Source organism: Saprolegnia parasitica (assembly GCF_000151545.1).
Source record: "Saprolegnia parasitica CBS 223.65 unplaced genomic scaffold supercont2.71, whole genome shotgun sequence".
Classification (NCBI taxonomy): domain Eukaryota; phylum Oomycota; class Saprolegniomycetes; order Saprolegniales; family Saprolegniaceae; genus Saprolegnia; species Saprolegnia parasitica.
In genome coordinates this window covers 5,588-26,354 of record NW_012156465.1, presented here as the reverse complement: position 1 = coordinate 26,354, position 20,767 = coordinate 5,588, and the positions used below count along the sequence as shown (strand labels likewise).

General features: G+C 58.9%; 9 protein-coding genes across 9 annotated transcripts; 6 read left to right on the top strand and 3 right to left on the bottom strand.

Annotated features, from left to right (window-relative positions):
- The first annotated feature begins 1,756 nt into the window (after window positions 1-1,756).
- Window positions 1,757-3,618, top strand: SPRG_11812 (hypothetical protein). The gene is made up of 2 exons (XM_012350867.1): window positions 1,757-2,257; window positions 2,316-3,618. Exons 1-2 carry the CDS (start codon window positions 1,775-1,777, stop codon window positions 3,522-3,524), a joined length of 1,692 nt encoding a protein of 563 aa, XP_012206257.1. The 5' UTR covers window positions 1,757-1,774; the 3' UTR covers window positions 3,525-3,618.
- A 343-nt stretch (window positions 3,619-3,961) lies between these two features.
- SPRG_11811 (hypothetical protein) lies at window positions 3,962-5,632 on the bottom strand (the record flags this gene model as incomplete). Its single annotated transcript, XM_012350866.1, has 1 exon — window positions 3,962-5,632. The coding sequence occupies one exon, from the start codon at window positions 5,630-5,632 to the stop codon at window positions 4,010-4,012; it is 1,623 nt and encodes a 540-aa protein (XP_012206256.1). The 3' UTR covers window positions 3,962-4,009.
- A 662-nt stretch (window positions 5,633-6,294) lies between these two features.
- SPRG_11810 (hypothetical protein) lies at window positions 6,295-8,008 on the bottom strand. The gene has a single exon (XM_012350865.1). It carries the CDS (start codon window positions 7,995-7,997, stop codon window positions 6,354-6,356), a length of 1,644 nt encoding a protein of 547 aa, XP_012206255.1. The 5' UTR covers window positions 7,998-8,008; the 3' UTR covers window positions 6,295-6,353.
- Window positions 8,009-9,516: 1,508 nt separating this feature from the next.
- SPRG_11809 (hypothetical protein) lies at window positions 9,517-10,891 on the top strand. Its single transcript, XM_012350864.1, has 4 exons — window positions 9,517-9,866; window positions 10,033-10,353; window positions 10,399-10,577; window positions 10,628-10,891. The coding sequence occupies exons 1-4, from the start codon at window positions 9,525-9,527 to the stop codon at window positions 10,845-10,847; spliced, it is 1,062 nt and encodes a 353-aa protein (XP_012206254.1). The 5' UTR covers window positions 9,517-9,524; the 3' UTR covers window positions 10,848-10,891.
- A 570-nt stretch (window positions 10,892-11,461) lies between these two features.
- SPRG_11808 (CAMK/CAMK1 protein kinase) lies at window positions 11,462-12,732 on the top strand. Its single transcript, XM_012350863.1, has 3 exons — window positions 11,462-11,728; window positions 11,776-11,988; window positions 12,032-12,732. The coding sequence occupies exons 1-3, from the start codon at window positions 11,477-11,479 to the stop codon at window positions 12,665-12,667; spliced, it is 1,101 nt and encodes a 366-aa protein (XP_012206253.1). The 5' UTR covers window positions 11,462-11,476; the 3' UTR covers window positions 12,668-12,732.
- A 500-nt stretch (window positions 12,733-13,232) lies between these two features.
- SPRG_11807 (hypothetical protein) lies at window positions 13,233-15,363 on the top strand (the record flags this gene model as incomplete). The annotated part of the gene is made up of 4 exons (XM_012350862.1): window positions 13,233-13,799; window positions 13,849-14,107; window positions 14,150-14,447; window positions 14,494-15,363. 4 exons carry the CDS (start codon window positions 13,233-13,235, stop codon window positions 15,287-15,289), a joined length of 1,920 nt encoding a protein of 639 aa, XP_012206252.1. The 3' UTR covers window positions 15,290-15,363.
- A 396-nt stretch (window positions 15,364-15,759) lies between these two features.
- On the top strand, window positions 15,760-16,349 carry SPRG_11806 (hypothetical protein; the record flags this gene model as incomplete). The annotated part of the gene is made up of 2 exons (XM_012350861.1): window positions 15,760-15,867; window positions 15,889-16,349. 2 exons carry the CDS (start codon window positions 15,760-15,762, stop codon window positions 16,345-16,347), a joined length of 567 nt encoding a protein of 188 aa, XP_012206251.1. The 3' UTR covers window positions 16,348-16,349.
- Window positions 16,350-18,478: 2,129 nt separating this feature from the next.
- Window positions 18,479-19,675, top strand: SPRG_11805 (hypothetical protein; the record flags this gene model as incomplete). Its single annotated transcript, XM_012350860.1, has 4 exons — window positions 18,479-18,799; window positions 18,850-19,170; window positions 19,214-19,392; window positions 19,444-19,675. 4 exons carry the CDS (start codon window positions 18,479-18,481, stop codon window positions 19,673-19,675), a joined length of 1,053 nt encoding a protein of 350 aa, XP_012206250.1.
- Window positions 19,676-19,915: 240 nt separating this feature from the next.
- On the bottom strand, window positions 19,916-20,318 carry SPRG_11804 (hypothetical protein; the record flags this gene model as incomplete). Its single annotated transcript, XM_012350859.1, is given in 2 exon segments — window positions 19,916-19,964; window positions 19,969-20,318. Coding segments are annotated over 2 exon segments (399 nt in total).
- Between the last annotated feature and the right edge of the window lie 449 nt (window positions 20,319-20,767).

Sequence of the window (20,767 nt, the reverse complement as noted above, 5' to 3'; positions counted from 1 at the left end):
GCTTGGAGCTGAGATGGACAAATGAAAAGTGAGTCGAGTGGCGCCAAAGACTCTGGAACGTACCGGGTGCTCGCGCCGAAGTTGCCGCCGGAGCAGGCGTCGTCGTCGTGCATACCACGGCGCGCCGTACCACGCCATGTTACTCGCACGCTGAAGAATGGCATCCGATCTCGATGAGTAGACTGCGTCACGGCGTCGACGGCAAAGAACTCGTAGTGCGTGCGAGAGGTGAACATTTTACACTTTGTATTTTGCACGGCTTTGGCGACAACGGCGAGATGCGGGACATGTGTGTGGTAGAAATTCGATCGCATAGTAGTATCATACGGAAAGGTGTGTAGGAGTCGAGGCGCTGGCTTGGATCGACAAGCAGGAATATATACTTGTATAGTGAAAACTTGCCAGAGTGGATCAAGAGCTGCTGATTGAGCACGACCTTGGGTCTAGGTGGTCAATTCCGCTTAAGTACGGGCCAGCTAGTCTTTTGGGTGCTACAACAATGCACTATTCAATGGCGACGCTGGTGCAGCTCAACGGCACGATCGGGCGCGACCCTGAGTCATGTCTCAATGCATGTCGAGCCAATCAACACGAAGTCTGATTAGCTGCGCGCAGCCATAACGTCACACGAAATACTAATCCTAGGAGCTAATAATTCTACGAGCCAGTGTACGTTGCCCAGCAGAGATACGTGTGGCTCGCATGGTGCATAGAATGTTGTGGGCGGTCGTCATCATGGACCCCGCTGCTGAACGCCTTGGATCGAACATGGGATGGAATCAGAAGCGCAACAACATATGTGTGGCGCGCCGTTGACCTATTGTGCCCGGCCCCAGTGCGACTACAGCAAAGAAGAAAGGTGCATTTCGCTGTGACGCAACGCTGCAACCATCTCTTTTGAAAAATGAAGTCAACTTGGACTCGCCACAACGCTGTGCAGTCTACTCATCACAAGCGCTAAATGTTCTTTCGGCCCCTGGATAGGCCTCTAGCACACTCGGGACGTTTATGAAACCGAGGGCCCTTTAAAATTATTTAAAATGTGCTCAGTCATGAGCGTCTAGATCGTGCTAGCAGTTTCGGCGCTTGTGCTTCTCGTCACGAGTTGTAGCGCCTCTGTGTACTTGCTTCAATGGCGTACGCTGCTATGAGAGGCCGTCACAAACTAGTGATTGCGAGAAGAAAGACTCACCAATTTCACTTGTTCATGACAGCTTTGGACGTCGGTATTCCATCTGGTACGTGCGGACTGTCATTCTGTTCGACTTGGCGCGGAGTGCGAGCGTTACGCACGACAACAGCGGAAACTTCGGCGGTCCGCCAGTTGATCCGCTAAGCGACACCCGCCGTCGCCAATGCAGCACCCCAATCATTCACCCGTGCTACTCCCCAAGCAGCCCTCGATTAGCAGATTCGACAGTGTATTGCAATCCGCGATCCTCTGAAAATACAAATAAAATATCGGATCTCGATCTTACGCATGTCCCGCATCTCGCCGTTGTCGCCAAAGCCGTGCAAAATACAAAGTGTAAAATGTTCACCTCTCGCACGCACTACGAGTTCTTTGCCGTCGACGCCGTGACGCAGTCTACTCATCGAGATCGGATGCCATTCTTCAGCGTGCGAGTAACATGGCGTGGTACGGCGCGCCGTGGTATGCACGACGACGACGCCTGCTCCGGCGGCAACTTCGGCGCGAGCACCCGGTACGTTCCAGAGTCTTTGGCGCCACTCGACTCACTTTTCATTTGTCCATCTCAGCTCCAAGCGTACAATGGCCAACTGCATCCTCGGGCTTCTCGCGCTGGTCATTGCGGCTGTCGCCGCCGCGAGCACGCCCAACTCGGCGGGCATGAACAACAGCTTTTACTACTCGATGTGGTCGGACGGCGTCTCGGACGTGACGTACACCAATCTGGCGGGCGGCGGGTACTCGGTCAAGTGGTCGAGCCCCAGCAACGGCGGCGGCAACCTCGTCGCGGGCAAGGGCTGGGCCGTCGGCACGCACCGCACCATTTCGTACACTGGCACGTACATGCCCCAGGGCAACAGCTACCTCACCGTTTACGGCTGGTCGCGCAACCCGCTCATCGAGTACTACATTGTGGAAAACTACGGCACGTACAACCCCGGCAGCGGCGGCCAGCTCAAGGGCACTGTCACCTCGGACGGCAGCGTCTACGACATCTACACGGCCATGCGCTACAACGCCCCGAGCATCGAAGGTGACAAGACGTTTCAGCAGTTTTGGTCCGTGGTACGTCGTCTCTCTCCTGTCTCATCGTAAAAAGTCATGACTCACGACTCGTTGCTAGCGCCGCAACAAGCGCACGGGCGGCAGCGTCACGACCGCCAACCACTTTAACGCGTGGGCCAAGCTCGGCATGAAGATCGGCACGACGATGGCGTACCAGATCGTCGCGACCGAGGGCTACCGCAGCAGCGGTTCGGCCAGCATCGTGGTCGCGGCCGACGGCGCCTCGGCCAAGCCCACGGCCAAGCCCACGGTCAAGCCCACGGTCAAGCCCACGGTCAAGCCCACGGTCAAGCCGTCGTCGAACGCCAACCTTCCCTCCAGCTTCAAGTGGAGCTCGTCCGGTCCGCTCATCTCGGCCAAAGCCGACGGCAAGGGCGTGAACGCGATCAAGGACCCGACGATCGTGCAGGTCAACGGCCAGTACCACGTGTTTGCGAGCACGGCGTCCAAGGCCGGGTACAACCTCGTGTATTTGACGTTCTCGGACTGGACCAAGGCGCAGTCGGCAAAGTTCCACTACCTCGACGCGACGCCGATCGGGAAGGGGTACCGCGCAGCGCCCGAAGTCTTCTTCTTCAAGCCGCACAACCTGTGGTACCTCGTGTACCAGAACGGCAACGCCGCGTACTCGACCAACAAGGACATCTCCAACCCGTCTGGGTGGTCGGCGCCGCAGAACTTTTTTGCCAGTCAGCCCAGTATCATCAAGCAAAACATCGGCAACGGCCACTGGGTCGACATGTTTGTCATTTGCGACGCGGCCAACTGCCACCTCTTCTCGTCGGACGACAACGGCCACCTCTACCGGTCGTCCACGAGCCTCCACAACTTTCCCCGCGGCTTTGGCGAGCCCGTCATCGCGCTCCAGGACACCGTCAACAAGTTTGCGCTCTTTGAGGCCTCGTGCATCTACCGCATCGGCAACCAGTACATGCTCGTCGTCGAGGCCATTGGCAGCGACGGCCATCGCTACTTTCGGTCCTGGAAGGCGTCGAGTCTCAGCGGCGCCTGGACAGCTCTCGCCAACACGGAGGCCAACCCGTTCGCGCGCGCCAACAACGTCCAGTTTCCCAACGGCGCCGCGTGGACCAAGAGCATCAGCCACGGCGAGCTCGTGCGCACGCAGACGGACCAAACGCTGACGGTGGACCCGTGCCAGCCGTTGCGCTTCTTGTACCAGGGCCTCGACCCAAAGGCCGGCGGCGACTACGACGCGCTGCCGTACAAGCTCGGTCTTTTGACGCAAACCAACGCCGTCAAGTGCTAAAGCGATCGTATCGTCCTTGCTTGCATGCTCGAATCGGTCGATGGTGGACAGCTGATCGCGACATACCCGTGTAGCGTCATATCGAATAAGCAACGTGATCTTTCTTTGGTGTGTGTATCTCGGATCGGTTAAACCTGGTGTTGCCAGCCAATAATATGGGTTTCACTATGATGGGTTGGTGAGGTTGGGTGTTTTTGAACTGACGGTTTGTTGACCAACTGCCGGTGCCTGCGTTCAGCCGGTGTTCGTCAAGGAGACAGCGTCGACGATGGACGCCTTCCGATCGGTTGACATTTCGCCGCATGAATAAGAAATCCAAGTGCAGAGCGTCAATGTGACAGCGATCGCACCGCACACTTGTGGGCGGGTTCTGGGCACCGATTGTCTCTTTCTCGTCTATCTCCATGGGCCTCGTCCCATAGGGCTCGACAATGCTTCGAGGAAAAAAAGATTGTACTGTAGTGTCTTAAATAGTTGGTTTTAGTCTAATAGGAATTAAGGTTTTGCTGCCACGAGAACGCCATCAGCGCAACGTAGCCAAGTGCGACGAGGACGCCGACGGACGTGGCGCCACCGCGCTGCTTCATCATGGCCAGCGGGATTTTCTGCGACGGCAGCAAGACGATCCAGACAAGGCCGATGAGCTGGATCGCGAATGCAATGAGGTGCATGTAGGCGACGTGGTGCTTGGTCTCCGCGTCGTCTTTGAGGCTCATCGTCGCGGGAAAGCCGTCGAGGAGCCACGAGCGCACCTTGTTGGCGATCGGCACGTTGAGGTCGCGGATCGAGGCCCAGAGGCCCGCAATGACGGCTTCGTAGCCGACACCGGCCATCTCGACCATGAGGAAGCCCATGACGAGGTTGATGATGGCCACGGGGATGCCCGTGAGCACGAGCAGCACCGAGTAGAGGTACGCGTTGCGCGAGACGTCGCAAATGACAAAGAAGGTGGCGAGGGCCATGAGCACAGTGTTGGAAAAGGTCCAGAAAGCGAGGACGCGGCGCCAGTTCCACTGCAGTGCAAAGCGGCCATAGTACATGGTCGCCGAGATGAAGAGGAGGCGCGGCGTGATGTTGATCCAGCCCATGTCGAGGTTGGTGACCCACGACTGAATCGGCGCGCCCGAGATCATCGAGAAGAGGTTGAAGGCGAAGCGGAACGCCAGCAACTGCGCGATGCCGCGGTTGTGCAGCAGCTTCCAGAGACCCGACGACCAGCGCTGCGACGACGATGACGATTCTTGCTTGACGAGCGCGGGCTTGGTGTCGTGAAACATACCCACGACGAGGCCGAGGCCGAGCAGCGCCATCGAGATGGCAAAGTAGTAGGCGACGTTGGGACCGGCCGAGAAGTCGTACGTGCCACCGTAGCGCTTGCCGTTGAGAAAAAACTGGTTGAAGAAGCGCGCGTTGAGACCGCCAGTCCCTGTTGCAGCGTACGTCATGACCATGATCTGGCCGCGCGTAACAATCGGCTCCCGCTGCGAGTACTCGATGAGAAGCCCGTCCGCCGAGGCCGTCACGATGACAACGCCCAGCGTAGCGATGAGCGTCGGGATGCGGTACCAGCTCACGCGGTCCGGGGCGCCAAAGTCGTAGGCCGCTTTTGTCGTGTTGGCCTTGGGGTTCCAGCACGTCGGGTAGTCCTTCGGGTCGCAGAAGGGCGCGCCAAAGTCGGAGAAGGCCATGACGCAGAGACTGACAAGCGTGATGAGCCAGCCAAACCCGAGCCAAAACTTGCGCTTGTAGCCAAAGACGGGAACAACGTCCGAGAGAATCGCAAAGAAGACGCGGAGAGTCCACGCGAGGTTCTCGAGGGCCGTGAGCTGCGCGACGTCGGCGCTGGAGCCGTGGAGATAGGCCGTGAAGAGGTAGATCTTGAGCGGCGGAAGGAGGTTTTGCATGAGCACGGCGAGAGCTTGCTGCAAGTAGAGTATAAATGCAGGTACCGACATGGTGGCCACTTGGGGGCCAGGCGCCAACGCCGCGGAGGTCGCGTCTTCATCGTCCGAGATGTTGGTGATGCTAATGGCCGTAACGTCGCTCTGGTACTGGTACTCGGCGCTCGGGTCTTCGAGCATGGGCGGCGTCGACATGATGTACGTCATGCTCGGCAAAAGCTATAGTGGGCTGCATGCAATTTGTCTGAAGCTGCACGGTTGATGATGGAGGCGCACCGATTGACAAGTATGTGACACATATGTCAAAATATTTCGGATGGGAGTGCAGCGGCTGGCGAGGTTTTAACGCGTTCTATTCACGTTAAACGTGTTGCAGCGAAACAACGTGCAGCATTGGGGTCCCTATGCATCTTTTGACGTAGTTGTTTAAACGCGTTCAATACCGTCCGGCTTGTTTGACGAAACAACCCGATCGCATTACAGCGTGCGTAAGGGCGCGGACGGTTTGGCAAATGCTGTTGTTTTCGAAACAATCGCAACGGCACTTGCATCTCATTCTGCATGCAAAATCGGTCGCTTTCCGTCATCATTTTATTGCAGCCACGACTCGGTCTCCACCGTAGAGGATCGCCATTGGTTCGACTGAGATTCGCTCTGGTGACGTGGCGACCCGTGTGACGAGGCAGGTCCGTCGGCATGATAGCGATAAGCAAATCAGTCCACCGTACCTCCTGTCTATATACTGAGGTGGCAAAGCTAGGCAGCATTGTCTGAAGTTTGGCTATCCGAGGCGCTCTGCCACACAGACATGGAACGCAACTCGGCGGTCGCCTGGGAGCCCTGCTTCTCAAAGAGTCGACAGGTGACTGGTATGAGCGTAGTGTATGCATTTACATGTTTAGAAGAAGTGTTAAATAGACAAATGTCTCTAGTACTTTTCGAGGGCTTGCTGCCACGAAAAGGCGACGAGCGCAACGTAGCCAAGCACGACAAGCGCACCCGCGGCACGCGACGCGCCGTGCGACTTCATCATGGCCAGTGGCGTCTTCTGCGACGGCAGCAGGACGAGCCAGATGAGACCCGCAAGTTGGATCGAGAAGCCAATGATGTGCGGGTACGCGACTTGGTTGTGCGTGTGCGCGTCGTGCTTCATGCTCATGGCGGCCGGGAACTCGTCGACAAGCGATGTGCGCACCTTGTTGGCGATCGGCACGTTGAGGTCGCGGATGGTGGCCCAGAGGCCCGCAATGACAGCTTCGTAGCCGACGCCGGCCATCTCGACCATGGCGAAGCCCGTGACGAGGTTGATCAGAGCGACGGGAACGCCCGTGAGCAAGAAGAGCGCGGTAAAGACCCACGCATTGCGCGAGACGTCGTAAATCACAAAGAAGGTGGCGAGCGCCATGAGCACAATGTTGGAGACGGTCGAGACGGCGACGACGCGGCGCCAGTTCCACTGCAGCGCAAAGCGGCCATAGTGGATCGTCGCGGGCACGAAGAGCATGCGCGGCGTGATGTTGATCCAGCCCATGTCGAGGTTGGTGACCCAGGCGTAAATGGGGCTGCCAGTGATTGTGGCAAAGAGGTTAAAGGCGAAACGGAACGCGAGCAGCTGGAAAACGACGCGACTTGTCAAGAGCGTCCAGAGCCCAGCCGACCACGTGCGCAGGTCCTGCGACGCGCGCTTCTTGGACTCGACGACGAGGCCTACGACGGCCGTGAGGGCCGCCAGCGCCATGCCGACACCCATCCAGTACGGGACGCTGGGACCCGCGGAGAAGTCGTAGTTGCCGCCGTACCGGGCGCCGTTGAGAAAAAACTGGTTGAAGAAGCGCGCCATGAGAGCGCCAGACCCCATGAGCGCGTACATGATGGCTTGGATTTGACCGCGGGTCGAAAACGGCTCCCGCTGCGCGTACTCGACCATGAGCCCGTCGACGGAGGCTGTCACGATGACAACACCGAGCGTGGCAACGAGCGTCGGGATGCGGTACCAGCTCACGCGGTCCGGAGCGCCAAAGTCGTAGGCCGCTTTTGTCGTGTTGGCCTTGGGGTTCCAGCACGTCGGGTAGTACTTCGGGTCGCAGAAGGGCGCGCCAAAGTCGGAGAAGGCCATGATGGCGACACCGACAAGCGTCACGAGCCAGCCAAATCCCATCCAAAACTTGCGCTTGTAGCCAAAGACGGGAACAACGTCCGAGAGAACCGCGAAGAAGACGCGGAAGGTCCACGCGAGGTTCTCAAGCGCCGTGAGCTGCCACACGTGCGTCGTCGACCCGTGAAGGTAGGCCGTGAAGAGGTAGATCTTGAGCGGCGGCAGGAGGTTTTGCAAGCACGAGACCGCGATCATCTGCAGGTAGAGGGCAATGGCCGCCATCGAGAAGATGTGAATGGGCGCCCCGGGTGCGAGCGCTGTCGAGTTGTCCTCATCGATGTCGCCTTCTTTGCCCGACTCGCTCGCATCGTTGGTCGGCGACTGGCTTTGCCACTCGTCGCCGTCGCTGTGCCGCGTGTAGCCGAGCATCGGCGGGCTCGGAGGCGGTGTCGGAATCACAAAGGCTGGTGTAGTCATGCAGACAAGGCAATAAATTGAAAACTGAGCCCGGTGACGAGCGTCACACGACATTATTGTGCGCCGCAGTTGACTCGACATGGGACAGAAGATCGATTTCAGTCCCCGTGGGACCATGTGTTTAGCGCGTTTTTACGACCAACAACGCGTTTTTTATATGACACAGCCGCGTCGATTACATGACGCTCGAGGCGGATCATGATGCAAAGCAACGAGTGCTTGTGGGCAGGGCAATGCATGTATCGGAGTGATGGGATTGCTACTCAGAGCACGACGACCTCGGACAGAGAGGACCCCATTCTACGCGTACCAGGCTGCCGCAGAGCGAAGGCAGGAGCGATAGCGTACAGTGCATTTCCCCATGATGAGCCATCATCAATCCCGCGCACCTGAGCTGCGATGACCATGGAATGGAGCGCCAGCGTAATCCTGCGGTGCCACATGCCATCAGTTTAAACGCCAATAAAACGCGTTATAGACCGATGACGAAAGCGTAAACAACCAGCAAACAAGCCCGTCAGCACGCATCTTGCAGCGCGATACCGCCACATTACACTTGGTGTGAGTATGCACCGAGCGACTGCACAGAAGCGCAGGTTGAAGAGACAACCTCAAGCGTGGCGACCAATATTTCCGATCGCGAAGAGCAGACTCGCCTCATAGAGACGCAGATGCAGCGACTAGCGGCTTGCAGTTGCCGTCGGCGACAACGTGTGAGCAATCGGTGGCCCCGATTACACATATTCCTCTGTACGAGATTCCATCGCGGAGCTACTGTGCATTTGCCAACAAGAAAGCACCAAGATCTGTGTTGCGAGAGCCTTCGACTGCCTTGTTGAATGTCGTTGTGGTGGCGTTGAGACCCTTGTGAGGCGAGGGCCTCGCGGTCGCTGTTGCGATGCTGGTCGTCGAGACACCACGCCGATCAGAGACAGACATGAGCTCGGAAGCTCATTACGCACAGAGCGTCTCGCAAGATTCCTTCGTTATAGCCGAGCGCGGGCCATGACGCCTGAGATTCAAGTCCTATTTCGAGTGAATACAAGAGGACGTTGGTCACGGCAAGTGCTGACTCGCCGACTCCTTTGGCCGTCATCACGCGGCGCCTTTGCACGAACGCATGCGCCTGCAGCCAACACTGAGGCGTCCATCGCTGTTCACTCACCGGCATATATAATCTCGTTTGTTATTTATTCCTGCAGGAGTCAGCTTGTTTCGCCTTGCGCAGCGATGTTTCAAGTTGTGGCTGTCACTTGGCTGTGATGCGACAATAACTTCAACAAATGGTGCAGCGCCAAATCCAAGGTTGCAGGCGACCAAGGCGGGAGCGCCTGGTACAGAGTCTGACTATGAGGAGGAGGCCGATGAAGTATCGGCTCGTTGTCTGCTGCGAGCGATATACGCTTGGCGTGACAAGCAAATGATGGTTCGGCCGGAGCTATCACCCATGTTGGACCTGATTGGGTCTCCAACGGGATTTCAGCCAATAAAATCCATGCAGCCAGAAAGACGATTGCCAAACGAGCAATGGCGGCCGAGACCGTGGTGGACCGGCGCCTCGAGCACCAGCGCCTGCGAAACCGCATGAAGCAGCGCCGCCACAAGGCGCGGTACGTCTCGGAACGGCAGATCCTCGAGCAGCAGATCGAGGAGCTGAGCCTCGTGCTCGCCAAGCGGTCGGGGTCGCCCCAGCCCGAGGTCGACGAGTCGGCCTTGTCCTGGCAAGACGTCGCGACGGCCCTTAGCGACGCCCGTCTCGAGGCCGTGGAGACACTCGAGAAGCTCCAGAAACAGCACGCCAAGCTGCAAAAGACGTTTGCCGGCGCGGTCTCGATGGCCACGACGCTCAGCCGCCGCGACAACCTCACGGTACCCTTGCCTGCGCTTCACGCTGGTGCGAGAAGCTCCAGAAACAGCACGCCAAGCTGCAAAAGACGTTTGCCGGCGCGGTCTCGATGGCCACGACGCTCAGCCGCCGCGACAACCTCACGGTACCCTTGCCTGCGCTTCACGCTGGTGCGATCACCTCCCGTAGATGCCTGCACGCCACTTCGCCTTCCTCGAGGCCACGCTGGCCGCCGACCCCGCGGCACGGCGCCTCGGCATGGACTGGTTCTCGCAGCACTTGTACCACAACACGGACCTCATGATGCAGTACGCGTCGTTCTCGCCCGTGGGGAGCGAAGCCAATAGCCTCACGCGGGACTGCGGTCCAGACCAGCTCGACCTCCTCTCGCGCATCCAGATCGACTACAACGTGCCGCTCGAGGCGGCGAACGCGGCGCTCAATGGCCGCCTCTGGTCCATCTTCCGCGGCGAAGTGCTGCCGTTCTACTCGGAGTTTCTCGACCAGGACGTACGATGCCACTATATATATGGATGTCATACGTGGACACTGTAGCTCACAGCGTCGATCGACGACAAGTTGCTGTATCGGCGCATGGTCATTTCGGCGGGCGAAGCCAACTTCAACGTCTCGCGCGAGTTCTCGACACCCGATCGCATCGTCTTTGTCATGGGCAGCTTTGCGCACGACGAGCGCCAAGCGCGCAACGAGACGTGGATCCCGACCATGATCTGGTATGGACCAATATGGATTCAGATGCCATGTTTTACCAACACGAGTGTAGGGCGGTGCTCGAGCGACGCGGGCCCACGACGTCGCGGCTGCGCATGGTCATGTACAACGGGCCGTTGTCGGTCAGCGGGCGCTTTACGACATGGCAAGAGGAGTTTGCAGAGCTCCACGCGCCACCAGAAGAGCGCTCGATCGAGAGCTTTGGGGAGAGTCTCCAAGCTCAAACCCGCGCCAACGTACTGGAAAAATTTAGTACGCTCTCGTTAAACTAGCATCGTCGTCGTTCGTGAGAAATAGTAGAGTTTATATGTGCGAAGCCTAGATGTTAATCAGCCTGGTTCTCCTTAACCAGTGCCCAGCTCAGACCCAGGAGCCAACACCACGTCAATAAGTTGCCGCCCTGGAAGCTCCTAGAATCAGTTCGTAGCTGGAATCGGACGCGCGTTCTCTCTGCCATCGACTACCTCTCCACGCAGTGCATCAAGAGAGAGCCCGAAGGCTACCAAGTAGCCGGAGCCCTCGGTTGTCACATCTGACTGAACATTCTTGTACCTCATCTCGACGGATGCGACTCGGCTCGCTGAATATCAGCTACGCGTTCATTCCTGTTGAACCAACGGCCAAATGGCACCGGCGAAGGATGAGTGCTGCTGCCCACACCTGCCGGTGTGTCAACGACCAGCAAGCGCACTGATATCCATCGACACCTCGCTGCTTGCGGGCCGATGTGCAAAGGCTTGGGAGTTTGCACATACCGGTATTTAGGGCATCTTGACGCTGGCGCTCTCTCCCATGCGGGCGCCACGTGAGGTGGGACACCCGCGTGGTATTCCGGACGGCGTATCCGGATCTTGGCCCCTTCCCATCAATGGCATCCAATTGCAGAGAGGAATTGGCAGCGATGACGACGACGACGGCGCCGGGCAAGACGACGATCGACGACCTCATTGCGGCGTCGCCGGTCTTCGACGCCGGCCTCGCCAAGGACTCTTACGAGCTCGGGCGCGTCATCGGCCGCGGCTCGTACTCGACCGTGCGCGTGGCGATTGAGAAGGCGACGCGCACCAAGTACGCGGCCAAGTGCATTCGCCGCGCCAACCTCAGCCTCGACGACGTCCACGCGCTCCTCGTCGAAGTCTCGGTGCTCAAGCAGGTAGCCTCCTCCTCGTACTTGTACAAGGCGGCGACGTCGATCTGTAGATGCACCACCGCAACATCATTGCGCTGCACCAAGTGTTTGCCGAGCCCGAGTTTTTTGTGCTCGTGACCGAGTTTGTTGAGGGCGGCGAGCTCTTTGACCGCATCGTCGAGAAGACGTGCTACACCGAGCGCGAGGCCCGCGACGTGGTCAAGAGCCTCCTCGAAGTCACCGCGTACTGCCACGCCGCCAACATTGTCCATCGCGACCTCAAGGTACACGATCATCTCCATCCAACAGAGCTCATGCGCGAACTAGCCCGAAAACATCCTGCTCGTCAACCGCGACGACCACACGTCGTTCAAGCTCGCCGACTTTGGCTTTGCGAAGCGCATTGCAGTCGACAGCGCGGGCCTCGTGACGGCGTGCGGCACCCCGGGGTACGTGGCGCCCGAAGTGCTCATGGGCAAGCCCTACGGCGCCAGCGTCGACGTATGGAGCATCGGCGTCATCACGTACATCCTCCTCTGCGGGTACCCGCCCTTCCACGACGAGAACCGGCCGGCGCTCTTCGCGCAGATCAAGGAGGGCGTCTTTCACTTCCACGAGCCGTACTGGGACGACGTCTCGGACGCGGCCAAGGACCTCATCACGCAAATGCTCACAAAGGACCCCAAGGCGCGCCCGACGACCGCGCAGCTCCTGCGCCACCCGTGGATCACAGGCATCGACGTCGGCTCGGTCCAGCTCGACAACGCTCTCATCCAGCTGCGGCAGTTCAACGCGCGGCGCAAGCTCAAGGCGACGTCCATCGCGGTGCTGAGTACCGTGGCCTTTGGCGCGCGCTCGGGCAGCTTCGGCGATTCGTTCCGCAAGGCCGCGCAGCGCAGGCGCGCCGACGACGACGTGACCGCGCCAAGCCCAGTAGACGTACAACCCAGCACAACGCTGTAAAGACCGATGCCAATACTAGATACCACTGTACGACGCGTGTCGCCGGCGCGCGGCTACTCTCTCAGGGTCAGCAGTATGTGTTGCAAGCCTTGTGACCCGTTCACCCTCGTGCAAGTGGTAGCATAGAGAGCTCGCCGTTCGCAGAAGCAGGCGTCAATGGGGCTACTGCGTGACGTAGCGGTGGCGCCATCGCCGCCAGCCGCGCATGTACCCATGTTGAACTGCCCTGCTCGGAGATTTCGAAGCCGCGTTCTGGTTGGGCAACCACTTCAACTCGTATCCAAGGTCACAGTGCATCGATTGTGAGAGGTTTGAAGATGGGCTAAGGTATACAATATTATGGTGACTGCATTGGTTATGAAGCAATATTTAAATGGAGAGGTTTTTTAGCCGCGTTTTTTTCTCGCATGCTTTTCACGGTCGTCAATACAAATAGCAAGATATCATTTCGCAGTGGAATATTAATATGCTCGGAGATGCGTTAGACTAGACGTTTGTATGCTGCATGACGTGGGCGTATTAAAATGTATCAAGATCGGGGTTGAAGTTGACACTATCCAATTCGATGCGAGGGACACAGATCCTCGTGCTTGCGGCGCTCGCCGCGACGGCCGACGCGTGCACCGTCATTGGCGTGACGCACGGCGCGTCGGCGGACGGCTCGTCGCTCTTGGCCCACACGGACGACGCCGGCGGCGGCACGGCGGACACGCGCCTCGTCCGCGTGCCGGCCATGGACCATCCGGCCAATGCGACGCGCGACGTGTACAACGTGTTTGGCGGCTACCCGCGCATCACGTCGATGGGCCGCGGGCCGCTGTACGAGCCGGTGCATGGCCAGGCGCTCATGAAGCCGCTGGGATCGATTCCGCAGGTGCCCCACACGTACGCGTACTTTGACCAAGACTACGGCATGATGAACGAAGCGTCGCTGAGCATCGCCGAGAGCACGTGCCCGGCAAAGACCGTCGGGTGGCCAAGCGACGTGCCGTATGGCTTCAACATGATGGGCATTGGCGAGCTCACCAAGATTGCGCTCGAGCGCTGCGACAGCGCGCGCTGTGCAATCCAGACCATGGGCGATCTCGCGGTCGCGCATGGCTTTTACAGCGAGGACAGCGGCGATCCCAAGGTACGCACAATCGCATTGGAACCGAAGCTCATGGACGCGTTGGGTATAGGCGCCCATGTACTGCGACTCGGCCGAGAGCCTCGGCATCTCGGACAAGTACGGCGAGATGTGGATCTTCCACGTGCTCACGGGCCCGAAGAACGCGTCGGCGGTCTGGGCGGCGCAGCGCGTGCCCGACGGCCACGTGACCGTGCTCGCGAACGCGTTTACGATCCGGCAGATGGACCTCAACGACACGGACAACTACCTCGCGTCCAGCAACGTGGTTTCGTTTGCGACCGAAATGGGCTGGTACAGCCCCGCCGACGGTACGCGCTCTCCCATTCCACGGCGCTGAATGCGTGGCGTAGGCCCGTTTGACTTCACGGCCGCGTACAGCTGGGGCGACGTGACCGGGTACGCTGGCTCGCTCCTGCCGCTCTACGCTGGCCGTCGTCTCTGGCGCGTCCTCGACTACGTGGCGCCGTCTCTGACGCTCGACGCGACATTGGGCTGGCAACCGACCGAGGTTACATACCCGTTTAGCGTCAAGCCGGATCGCCCTGTGAACCTCACGACGGTCTTTCGGCTCATGCGCGACCACTACGAGGGCACGCCGTACGACATGACGCGTGGCCTCGGCGCCGGACCCTTTGGCAACCCGATCCGGTACGCATCTCTGCAAATCGCAGCACGAATCTCAACTCGAAACTAGCTTTGACGGCCCGTTCTTCAACGTCTCGGGCGGCTGGGAGCGGTCGATCTCCATGTACCGGACCATGTTTGCGTTCGTGTTGCAGATCCAAGCGCCCTCGATCGACGTCTCCGAGTCGCTCCGGGCGACGGCGTGGTACTGCCAAGACAGTCCGCACGGCTCGGTCTTTGTCCCGATCGCGCCCACGCAGTCGTCGCTCCCGACCTCGTACACGACGGGCAACCAGAGCGTCTTCAACACGGACTCGGCGTGGTGGGCCTTCAACTTTGTAAACCAGTGGAGCATGCTGCGCTGGAACTCGATCAACGGCGAAGTGCTCTCGCATGCGACGCGCCTCGAAGCCGACGGCATCGCGCTCATGGCCTCGCTCCGACGCAACGGGACGCACTCGGCGTCAGACATCTCGACGCAGCTCAACGCGTTCGCATCGAGCGTCGTCGCGCACTGGTGGGCGCTCGCGTGGCAGCTCGTGGCCAAGTACAGCTGCGGCTACATCGTCACGGGCGAGGGGCCGGGCAAAATGTCTGCGCCCGGGTACAGCCGCGCCTGGCTCTCAGCCACCGAGTTCAACGGGTGGCCCGGCGCGTCGTACACGGACCCGGCCAAGGGCAAATCCATCGAGATCTCGACCGGGACGGGCGAAACCATCAGCGCCAAGGACGTGCCGCACACAGCCAGCCGCACCAATTTCGTCGAAGTCGTCGGCTACATGGTCATGGGCGCCTGCCTCGCGCTGGGCCTGCATGCGCTGCTCACGCAGCAGAAGCGCCGCGACGGCTACGACGCGCTGCAGTAGATGGCTCCTCTATGTTTAGCAAAATGGTGCGTTCGGGACTCAAAGTATCAACCGGTACCCGGTATCAACACTCAATGGGGTGGGTATTGGCCCCATTGCAGGGCTCTGGAAACCTGACGCTTTGGACTGTCAGTGCACAGACTACAGACACAAACTCCATGCAATGGTATTAGAGGTCTGACCTAGCTGCTCATCCGACTTGGCCTGTACGAGCAGGCAGTCGGTGGCGTCGATGGCGGACAGCAGAGCACGGGCGTTGCCGCTGATCAAGATGGCGGGTACCGGATTGGTACAAGTGTAGAAACGCAGCGTCGTGATTGGTTTGCCGGTGTCTATCCGGCAGCGTCTGATTGGTGGAATGTAGGCTTCGACGCATTGGATTGGTGGAACTGACATGGTTGAAGTTGGGATGGGAGCTATTCGCATCGTGCAGCTCATTCCACTAATTGCCCAACAAGAAGGTACCCAGCATGACCAAGAAGACGCAGTCGACGCCCGCGCCCCGTAGCCCGACCAAGAAGGGCGCGCCCATGCCCAAGACCAAGACGACGACGCTCAATGTCGATGCGCCGACCTACGTGCCTGCGCTCGGCTGGAAGACACCGCTGACGGACGACCTTATCCGGACGGCCGGCCTGCCGTACACGCCGGGCAGCGGGAAGCAGTCAACCGACGGCTTTGTCATCCTCGACCAAGTCGTCGACTACCGCGAAGTGCCGGACGAGGAGCTCTTTGACCCAGCATACTACCCATACACGACCACGGACCTGCGCGAACTCGAGGCGTGTGACCAGATGAACGAGCTCCTCGCCGATCTCGAGATCCTTGACTTGCGGGAAGAACTTCACCGCAAGCTCTTTGACAAGTGCGTCTCGCTCCAGGAGAACCGCCGCAGCGTTGAGCCCATGGTGCAAAACATTTTGAAGCGCACGACCAAGACGGACAACGCCTTGTACCAGACGCAAAAGGCCAACAAATCGATGCACTACAAGCTGACGCACCATGGCAAGAGCCCGCGCTTCAGCCGCCAGATTTGCCAGCCGCGCGCGTCGTATTAGACCCGCATCTCAACGCACATAGGATGGAGGAGCGACAAAACGAAAATATTTAAAAAATTCTAGCCACTCACAGGAAGAAAGAGCCCTGTGAATTTTGTATAATTACATACTAGTATATAGATGGTGATAATCAACCTCGCCGTCTTTTTACATTTTTGGAAATCGGTCCTTTCTGTGGAGCCATATCAAGTTGCACGCTATGCTGCCACGTCATTTAGTTCGCAGGCTGGATCGATGGATCGATCACAGTCTTCTTGGTGGTCTGGGACGAACATGGTTGCGTCCCATGGTCTCATCCCGCGCCAGACGTCGCCAATACGTACTAAGACTCATTTTCTCGACCTTTGGGCATAGTGGGTGGTGCGACCATGCGAGGTTTACTGATCCCGACACCCACCGTTCATTCCCTTTGCAGCACCAAGTGTGCAGAACATTTATCATGATTTTCATATATTTTCTTGGCCAACGCCTTCCAACCCATCGCCCGATCGACTACATCGCTTTTAGAAATGAGCTTGCCAAGATTTGGCACATTGGTAGAGGACGCTTTGGAGAGCTCGGAATGCGCGGCCGCGTCGACGTGCGTAGTGTAGAGCAGCAGTGAGGCACGCCGCTATACTCATCGTACATGCCAAACTAGGATCGTAGTGCAATCTTAGAGGCACCGCTCCAGGACGCCGACGCCACTTGGTCGACGACATCATGTCTGAAATGGATTCGCCCATTGTTCGCACAGTGATAGAAGACACGTTGGGAAGAAGAACAAGCCACGCTTCGCCGCCTCTGCCGTACTACAACGCACGCAATGCTTGACTACAGATACAAAGCGCTCTGAAAACGTTAACAATCAAATGACGACTTTGACACGCCGTGGTTTGCATCGTGTACACTTCCGACATGCGGGCGTTCTTAATGGCGAAAAGTGCGTATGGCTTGAATTCCCGCCCCAGCCTCGGGGGAGGAGTGGCGGGTGGCTAAATGGGGTCTTTAGGCGACGCACGGGCTGCGTCTCACGCGACTACTTGACGCCCATCGGCGCTAAGGCCCAAGCGTTCATCGACGCGGTCGACGGCTTCGCGGCCATGACGCAGGGACTTGGCCGTTCGTGCCGCACTGGGCCTACCGGTTTCTGCCGCCGTACGAGACGTTTGCAGCGCACTCGGACGTGATCTCTGCCTTGGGTGAGACGCGCATGCGGCAAAAGATGTCGTCCAAAGAAGAGACGGACCTGGACCTGCGCAGCATGTTCTTGGCGCGGCCCGAGCTCAGTCGCGCAGGCCGTCGACGTGCTCCTGGCGAGCGTCGGTACGACGACGAACGCGCTCTTGTGGACGCTGTACCTCCTCGCCTCGTCGCCCAACGGCCGCGCGATGCAAGAGACGATCAGGGACGAGACCAATGCAGCCTTGGGCGCCAAGAGCAGCTTTGACGGCGCGGCGCTGGAAAAAGTCTCGTACGTCCGAGCGGTCGTGAAGGAGCCCTGTACCCGGCGCGAACCCCAACCAGCGCTACCTGACGAGCGACTCATGACGCCAGAGAAGGAGCTCACCTTTCGCTTTCAGCCGTGGTAAAGGAATGCATCAAATGACACGTGTATTGCGAGAGTGCGTTGTTCTACCAAGCGCTCACCTGGCAGACTCTTTTTGTCTCGGGCCTTGATCGATATTTACAACGTAGCCAATCAGAACCGTCTAAAAAATAGATGGACCAATAAACGTGGATCAATGGGTAATCGCGATCTTTGCCCGACCCACGGGCGGTGCGCGAGAACAAGTCGTACTGCATCGAGGTGTAGTCATTATACTAGATGCCACGACTAGGATTATGGCAGTCGACGACAGCCGAAGCCAAAAAAATGAGTCGTTCAAGGACAGGCAGGTCGCTAAACAACAAAGCCTTCGTTTTAGAGACAACTCTCAAACACCCTAAAGACACCAAGCCTGGAGGCGACTCGTATAGCAAGGGACTCCAACAGCGATTTGCCCGCGACAGCACTCGAGACTCGACTTAGCACCTTCCTCCAAGAGCACCAAGGATCAATGGCAACTGGCGTTCTGGACAGGTTTAAAACAGCTGGAGTGTTTTATACACCATCCGCGATTACGCTTGGGTTCAAATCAGACAGGCGACGATGGCTGAGGACCTGCGTCGGCTCGAGCACGTGCGACTGCGCAACCGCCTCAAGCAGCAGCGCCACAAGGCGCGCTACGTCCACGAGCGCGACCTCCTCCGGGACCAGGTCGAGCACATGACGCAGCTCGTCGCCTCGTGGCGCACGCACCCGCGCCTGGCGATGGTGTCGTGGCGTGATACCGCGACGGGCCTCCGCGACGCCGCAGCCGAGGCGCAAGCGGCGCTGCACGAGCTGAGGCGGAAGCACCGCATCATGACCGACACCGTGCGGAGTGCGCTGACGCTCGCGGCTTCGATTTCGCGCCAAAACAACGTGCCCGTACAGATCTTATTTCTATCTTGAGCATCCCCGCATCACGAGCGTCCTAGTCGCTGGCCCAAGACTTTGCGTGGGCGCGCACGACGCTGCTGGAGGACCCGACCGCGCGGCGCCTCGGCCTCGACTGGTTCACGCAGCACATGTATTTCAACACGGATCGGATGCTGGCGCGGGGCGGGTTTCCCAGCCAAGGCTCGTTCGCCGACGTCCTCGTGCAGGACTGCGGCAACGACTGCGTCGACGTCTTTGGCCGCGTCCAGGCCGAGTACAGCGTCTCACTTGAGGCCGCGTACGCGTTTCTGGCGCCGCGCATCTGGAGCATCCTTCGAGGCGACGCGATGGCGCACACGTCGCAAGAGCTCGACAGCGACGTAGGCCACGTCTGGGAGTGTACATGATGTTCATGGCGTGTAGATCACGGCCGCGATCGACCCGAGCATGGTCTACCGGCGGTACGCCGTGAGCGGCGACGACTCGCGCTATTATGCGGCGCGCGAGTTTCGAACGCCCGACCGCATCGTCTTCTTGCTCGGCAACATGGCGCAGGACGAGCTGCAACCGACAAGCGCGATCTGGCGCCCGCGCCGCTTCTGGTAATAGAGTGCGACGTCCAGAATCTAGATCCGAGTCTCGTGAGCGCGTAGGTTCGTCTTGGAGCGACAGGGCGACGGTCGCTGCCGCATGCGCTTCATGTGGTACAACGGGCCATACGTCGTCCAAGGCAGCGCGGTGCCGTGGGACCAGCACATTGCGCTCACAGAGCACGAGTACGACGAAGTCATTGGCACGTCGCTGAGTCGCCACCAGTTCCAGACCTACCTCCGAGACAAGTACAGCGACGAGGACCACGAGTTGCTGGCCCTCCCCTCGTTGTAGATGTTGAATGTGAAAATCAAAAACTAATATATGTGATTGAGCTCGGTTACCCGCAAATACGAGCTGCCCACAGGAATGAAAGCGCAGACTCGAGAACCAAGAGCGGAGCAGAGAGGGACCCTTAGTACACGGAATCGCAACAACATCCACGCACAACTCTTTACATCGGCGTCCCCACGAAAGCAGTGAGACGACCCTCTATGAATATTGCCCAAAGCAAGCACATCGTCATGGCAGCCCTCAGCGCGTTGGACGCACGCCAGCAGCAGCATGACAATCGACGAGCAGACTACCAAGACGCAGAGGTGACGCGAACGCGTCCTCGCACAGGCAATCGGTGGTGAGCCTTGTATGGCGCGGGTCTCGCACTTGCAATTTCGGTCGACTGAATCGTACTCGGGCGCTCGAGTTGCAAGTGGTCGAGGTGCGCCTTTCTCGGGCACAAGGCGCACCAGCTCTTGCGCGCCATCGATCGAGGTACGAAGCACCCAGCGAATGCGAGTCCACGCTCGCCAACGACCAAGCGAGCGCGCCATGAACGCGACGGGCCCGTGACGACGCACGCGGCCTCGCACGAGCAGTGGCGCTGCTCGAGTATCTCGAGGTCGTTGCGCTTCTCGTCGCTTGCCCTTGTAGTTGGCATGACTCCTGCGCGTTCGTCGTGACCGAGGTTTCGCGGCCACGTGCGTCTGGACGAGCTTGCTCTATACGAGCGCCTCAGCGTGCTTAGCGCCACAAGAGCGGTCGATCGCAGCACAGAGCGTCGCCTCGGGGTAGGCTCAAGCCGCGTCGAAGAGATCGGCGCGCTCTCATTGTTTTTAGACTACGGCACATGCTATTTGAATTGGTGCGGCAAATGCCACATTTAAATATGACGTGGCGTCACACCCGTCGAGGCGTCAAGGGTGGCCGCGCCCGTGCAGCTCACGCAAATTATGATCCGTGGCTCAATATCCTGCATCAATATACCATCCACGAAGTGGAGCCCGGCGAATGCCGGCTTGAGTCCATCTCCGAGCTCTCCATTGCCAAAACGAAACACTGGCAGCTCTCTCTCGTCTTTGATATGGTATTTCATCGCCCAGTTCAAAC